This window comes from Pygoscelis adeliae, unplaced genomic scaffold (genome assembly GCF_000699105.1).
Source record: "Pygoscelis adeliae isolate BGI_AS28 unplaced genomic scaffold, ASM69910v1 Scaffold114, whole genome shotgun sequence".
Taxonomy (NCBI): Eukaryota; Metazoa; Chordata; class Aves; order Sphenisciformes; family Spheniscidae; genus Pygoscelis; species Pygoscelis adeliae.
The window spans coordinates 3,662,183-3,667,739 of NW_008824587.1; the positions used below are offsets into that span (position 1 = coordinate 3,662,183).

The 5,557-nt window shown below is 61.7% G+C and overlaps 1 protein-coding gene across 1 annotated transcript in view; it reads right to left on the reverse strand.

Annotated features, from left to right (window-relative positions):
• The window catches only part of LAMC3 (laminin, gamma 3), a gene marked incomplete at its 5' end in the record, with an annotated part of 19,111 nt that overhangs the window by 5,294 nt on the left and 8,260 nt on the right, over positions 1 to 5,557 (reverse strand). The window contains 8 exons of the mRNA XM_009322180.1: positions 4 to 130; positions 247 to 400; positions 746 to 991; positions 1,074 to 1,262; positions 3,166 to 3,384; positions 3,649 to 3,761; positions 3,993 to 4,191; positions 4,498 to 4,614. Coding sequence (XP_009320455.1) covers positions 4 to 130; positions 247 to 400; positions 746 to 991; positions 1,074 to 1,262; positions 3,166 to 3,384; positions 3,649 to 3,761; positions 3,993 to 4,191; positions 4,498 to 4,614 — 1,364 coding nt within the window. The remainder of the gene's footprint in view (positions 1 to 3; positions 131 to 246; positions 401 to 745; positions 992 to 1,073; positions 1,263 to 3,165; positions 3,385 to 3,648; positions 3,762 to 3,992; positions 4,192 to 4,497; positions 4,615 to 5,557) is intronic.

Consider the following 5,557-nt stretch of genomic DNA (forward strand, 5'->3'; position numbering starts at 1 on the left):
GGCTGAGAAGCCGAAGAAGCCGTGGTGGCATCGGTCACATTGCTTCCCCGCAACGCCTGGCTGGCAGGAGCACTGCCCCGTCAGCGCGTGGCACTCGCTCTCCCGTGACCCTGTCGAGTGGCACTCACAGCTGGCACCGAGAGGTGGAGAGTGATGAGCAAGCAATGGTTGCAAAGAGCAGAGACCAGAGCCGGGGACGCAGAGCCACCGCTGTCCCCTTGCAGCCCCATGCCGTGCCCTGCATACCTCTTGCACCCCACGGCGGGCTGCAGGCCGTAGTAGCCGGGCTGGCAGAGCCCACAGGCTCTGCCCGTCACGTGTGGGAGGCAGTGGCACTGGCCTGTGCTGGGATCGCAGCCCTCCAGCCCTGGGGCTGAGCCGTCAGGGTTGCAATCACAAGCTATGGGAGAAAAAATACTGCTTACATCCCTGCACGGGGCTGGTGGATGGGGCAGCGGGAATGGGGTGCCGGGGCTGAGCCCCTCACAACGTGGAGGGCCATGTCCTCCCCATCAAACAGGGCTCCAAGTGTCTGAACCCCTGCAGACCGGGATATCTCCAGGGAAGGACAGCAGCAGAGAGAGGGGGCAGAGGCCATTCCTGAGCATTTGAGGCCAACCCGGACCATCCATCAGCCCTTAAACCTGCTGGGCATTCCCCTTCCACCCTCTGCCTCCAGTGCTGGGATGATTTTGGCTGTGGTGGGACCCAGGGGAGCAGGGCCAGCCCTTGGGGCCGTACGTACGTGCACACTTCCCAGCTGGGTCAGGAGCCAGCGCATCCCCATAGAAGCCCGGCCGACACCTCTCACAGTGCTCGCCCGTCGTGTTGTACAGGCAGCGCAGGCACCGGCCGGACACAGGGTCGCAGTTCCCCACGGCGTTGAGATCCACGTTCTTGTGACACTGGCAGGGGATGCAGGGATGCATGGGGCCCCTCTGCCCCAGGGGGTCCCCAAAAAACCCATCGTCGCAGAGCTCACAGCGTTTTCCTGGGGAAGACGAAAAGGTGGGGAGGGTCCGGCTGTGCCAGCGTTGCCTGTGGCTCCCTCGCCTGCCCACACCCAGCCTCACCTCTCTGCCCTGGGGGGCAGTGGGTGCAGACCACCTCCCCGCTGCCAGGCACCTCGGTGCAGGGTGAGTGGCCGGGGCAGGGGCACGGCTTGAGGTCATCAAAGCGCCCTACGAAGGGATTGCCGTAAAACCCAGGGCTGCAGCGCTCGCAGGAGGGACCTTCTGTATTGTGCAAGCACTGGCAGTGCCCTGCAAGGAGGAAAATGGAGCTGAGGGTCTGCAAAAACCCAGCCCCGAATAACAGCAGGGACCACAGGAGGGATAGAGAGCCAAATGCTGAGCGTGGCACACCGTGGGTGCCGAGAGGGATGCGCAGCTCCAGCCAAGGGATCACTCTGGGACTGCACATCCCCAACCAGGACTCAGAACGTTTTCCCTCCCTGCCCCGTCCTTGCTCAAGGGAGAAGGTTTTGGAGATGATGCCGGGGCCCCAGTGCCAGCCCCGCGCTCCCCTGCGGCACGGAGACGAGGCGGCGCTGGCGCATGCAGGCAGCACCGTCAACATGCACGGAGTCTGCCGGTGCCTGTGATAATCGACAACACATTTCTCAGCGATGAGGCGCGTTGTTTCCAGCCTGTCATGGAAAACACAAGCAGCCGGCCGGCACCCAGTGGGGAGCGAGCGTCTCCTTGTGAGCCGAGCCGGTGAGTCACAGCCTTCCGAAATCAGCTGGGAGGAGGAGGAGGAGAAGGAGGAAAGATGCTCAAGGAACCCCCCCACCTCCAGGCAGATGCTCTGCTTGACTGGAGAGAGAGAAGGAGCCAGGGGGAGGATTTTTCCCCATGATTTGTGGGATCGGGTCATACCAGGCGGCTTGCGCAGGAAGGAACAGGCATTCTTCCATTTTTCCCACATCCAGGCGGAGCCGGATGATGGAAAAGAAAGGAAAAGCAAGTGGCAGGAAGGAGTGGAAAAATAAATGAAAGGAAGCATGCGGGCTGGCTCGGGCTGGCAGCGCCTGGGCCAGAACATCAAAAGCCTGGCCCCATCCCTGGGGATTGTGCGGTTGGCGGCACCAGCTCCGGCTCTGCGAGACGAAGGGCGAGTTTGCAGAGTTCCTGCTGTGTTTCCACTGGCAGGGCAGGGGCACTTGCTGAACACAACGCCTCTTCCAGCCCAGCCATACGCTACTGTCGCTCCTGACCGAGGGGAGCCGGCCAGCGAGGAGCCCCAGGGACTCTGTCCGGGTACCAAATGCATCATCTTATTTCCAAGCTCTTCAGAGCCGATCAGAGCTGCTGCTTTCTGCAGGGGTGGATGAGGAGCAAGGCAGCATCTCACGAGCCCCTCACGGCTCTGATCTGCCTTTCCCTGAGGCTGACAGCAGCGAGGCTGGTGCTGGATTCACACAGCCACCTCAAGCTCCAGGGCAGCGGTTTGCAATCCTGCCCCCCTTCCCCAGCCAAAGCCACCCAGACACTTTGCCTGGCAGGAGAGGGGAGAGCCAACACCCCACGAACCACCCCAGACACAGCCATGCTGCCCTGAAGACTTTGCTTTTGCTTTTTCCTCCCTTCAAGCCACAGTCCCTGCTGCAGTCACGCACCTCTGAGCTGGATCTGGAGCCAGAGCAGGGCTTGGGCTGGCAGCACGACAGCCGGCTCCCTCTGGTGCCTTCCCACAAGCCTGGCACCGCTGTATTTTCCTGCTCTTTTACTTGTTTCTCTGCTCAGGTTCACCCCCAGTTTGCAGGCGCCAGGGCTGCGCCCAGTCCTGCTCCGCTCCTCAGGCAGCGATGCTGCCTGCGAGACCCATCCTGACAAAACCCTCTGCCTCGCTCCTGGCCCTGATCCCTGCTTCCCCTGCCCCACTGAGGTCCAGTGCCTTTCCTTTCTCCTCCCTTAAGATCATAAAGCACCATGAAAGATGCCCCTCTTATAAATTACCACCGTTATTGCAGTTTGCTTATTATCTCTGTCTCTGCGGTTATGAACCCAGTCCCTATAACCAGCCAAGCAATTCAGCTTGCAAGTTTGGGGTACCGCAACCTCACGGATGGTTTCCAGCATCGCTCAGAAACAAGCAAAGACGTGAAATTTGTCACCCGTGCACGCAGCGATGGGCTGAGTGGAGGGGACAGAGGGTGCGCACCTGTGAGGGGGTGGCAGTCCCCGTGCTGGTTGCAGGCGCAGGGCACGCAGCTGATGAAGGGGCTGCCGAAGGGGATCTCCCGCTTGAAGCCGGGCGCGCAGGACTGGCAGAACTGCCCGGCGTAGCCCAGAGGACACGTGCACTCCTCCACCCAGTCTGCCTGTGCCCCCGGCCCGGGGCGAGCGGACGTGAGCCGGACCTCGCTCAGGGACAGCCTGCCTGCGAGAGGAGAGAGCAGCGTGAGAATGGGACGGCACGTCCCCCGGCCCTGCTCTCTCCATCCCACCTGGAAACGCTCCAGACAGGCGTAAAAGACCCCAAAATACCTCCTGGAGAACCCGAGGGTGTTCACAGAGAGGAGCCAGCCCCTGCACCAACACACCCCCTGCAATGCCTCTCGTCCCCGAGAGCCTGATGCTGCTTCGATGTCCCCAGCCCCATCCCAGCTTGGTCCCCGTGGGGACGTTGCATGGAGCCACCCACCTTGCACAGGGCCACGGCTCACGCGGAGGCGGAGGGCGGTCAGGTTGGAGAGCAGGCGCTGGAAGCTGAAGGCTGAGAGCGAAGGCTCCGCACCCTCCTCTGCCTCGTGCAGCCTGTTGGAGAAGGAGCGTGGGAGGAAGGACAGGGCCAGCCTGACAGCCACACGCCGCAGCACAGCTCAGCTCCCCGACTGGGACCCGGGCGCAGCAGTGGGGGCACAGTTAAATCCCCGAAGGGGGGCAGGCAGCGGGGCTGAACCCCACAGCACAGAGCAGCCCAGGCAAGATCAGACATGTTGTGTCCCAACGCCCAGCTGAGGTTCCCCAAAATGCCGTGACGGGTACCTGAAGGTGACAGCCTGCTTTCCATGCTGGGGCTGGCTCTCACTGCTGGACATGGTGATCTCCATCCCCTCGCCCTCCAGCACCAGCTGGACCCGGAGCAGGGGCACCCCGGTATCTATCCCTGTCCCATTCCCCTCCGCTCCCAGCAGCAGGGACAGGAGCTGCCCATAACTGAGACGCTGGTTCTGCAGAAACTTCTCTGCAAGGAGAAAGAGAAGGAAAGTCTGTAGGACATGGATGCACCAACTCTGCTGGGGATCCCAGCACGGTCCTGTTCCCACCAGCATCACCAGGAGCCACGGTCACTCTCCTAGAGCAGGGCCAGCTCCAACCTGCCCTCCCAGGGTCCCGGTCCACCGCTCCAATCCCCCCCACTGCCTTGTGTTATTGAAACACGCTCAGCCCTGGGATGGAGCCCACCGCCTCATGCGGTGGGATGTCCCACGGGAGCACCAGGGGGTCCCCATGGCAGAGCAGGACCCCAGGGATGTGGCACACATGATACCTGGTGCAAGAAAATCCACCGGCTCCTCTCCGTCCCACTCGGTGACAATCTCTCCATCAGCCCAATGCAGAGGCAGGTCCACGGTGCCCGGAGCTGCGGCAGCCCAGCCCTCCAGCCCTGCGTGATGGCACACAGCAGTGGTGCACGGGTGAAGAGAGCAGCGAGTCCCCGCCAGCCCAGCACCAGCCGGGTGCTGCTTTCAAGGGCTCTGTCCCTCCTCCCGAGACTCTCCAGGGTCTTGTAAGGGGCCAGCACTTTGTAACACCCTGCTCCGCTCGGGCTCTGCACTCTCACGCACCGGAGAGTGGCCCTAGCTGTGCCCCCCCATCTGTTTATTTTCTTAGATTTGGAGGAAATTGTTATCTTTAAACTTTTGCCCCCCTGCCTGTGCTGCAGTTCCTGTGGGCTGGAAAGTACAGGAAGCCCAGGGAGAGACGGGGCGTAATTGCATTAAGTTGGTTTCCTTCGGAAATCAGTTAAACTCCCCCTCCACTCCCCAGGGTCAGTTATTTCTTCCAGCCCTGGGCACCCGCAGCACGAACACTTGGAAATCTCTCCCTGGCTATCGAGTGGGCTGCACTCGATTATCAAATCATCCCGAATTTGGACCCTTTCACCCAGCACAGGAAACTTCCAGCTGATTCAGCTCAGCTGCAGACTGGGGAGTGCTTTGGGGAGCGGGGCTGTAGGAGGGCTGGTGGCTGCGCCCTGCCCCTCGCTGCCTGGCCACGCTGAGCCTCTTGCAACCCAGCCCAGGGCTCTGCCAAATCTGTCCCTAAAGGAGCAGCCCCAAATTGTCTGCATAAAGGGTGGAAAAAAGACACGGTTTGAAGCCTGGCTCTGTTTCAAGGCCATGGAAGACATGAGAGCAGTACAGCAATTGGCAGCTTGGTTTAAAGGCAATCAGGATAAACCCGCGCCTGGCGTGTTCACCTCCATCTGCTTGCTGGCACGTGCACCTTGTCGGGGTACAGGCAAGGCAGAGAGCCGGGCTGCCCATGACGGGTGCCCGTACCCTGCCGGAGTGCAGGCGGGGGTCCCAGCGAGCGTGGCCTGCAGC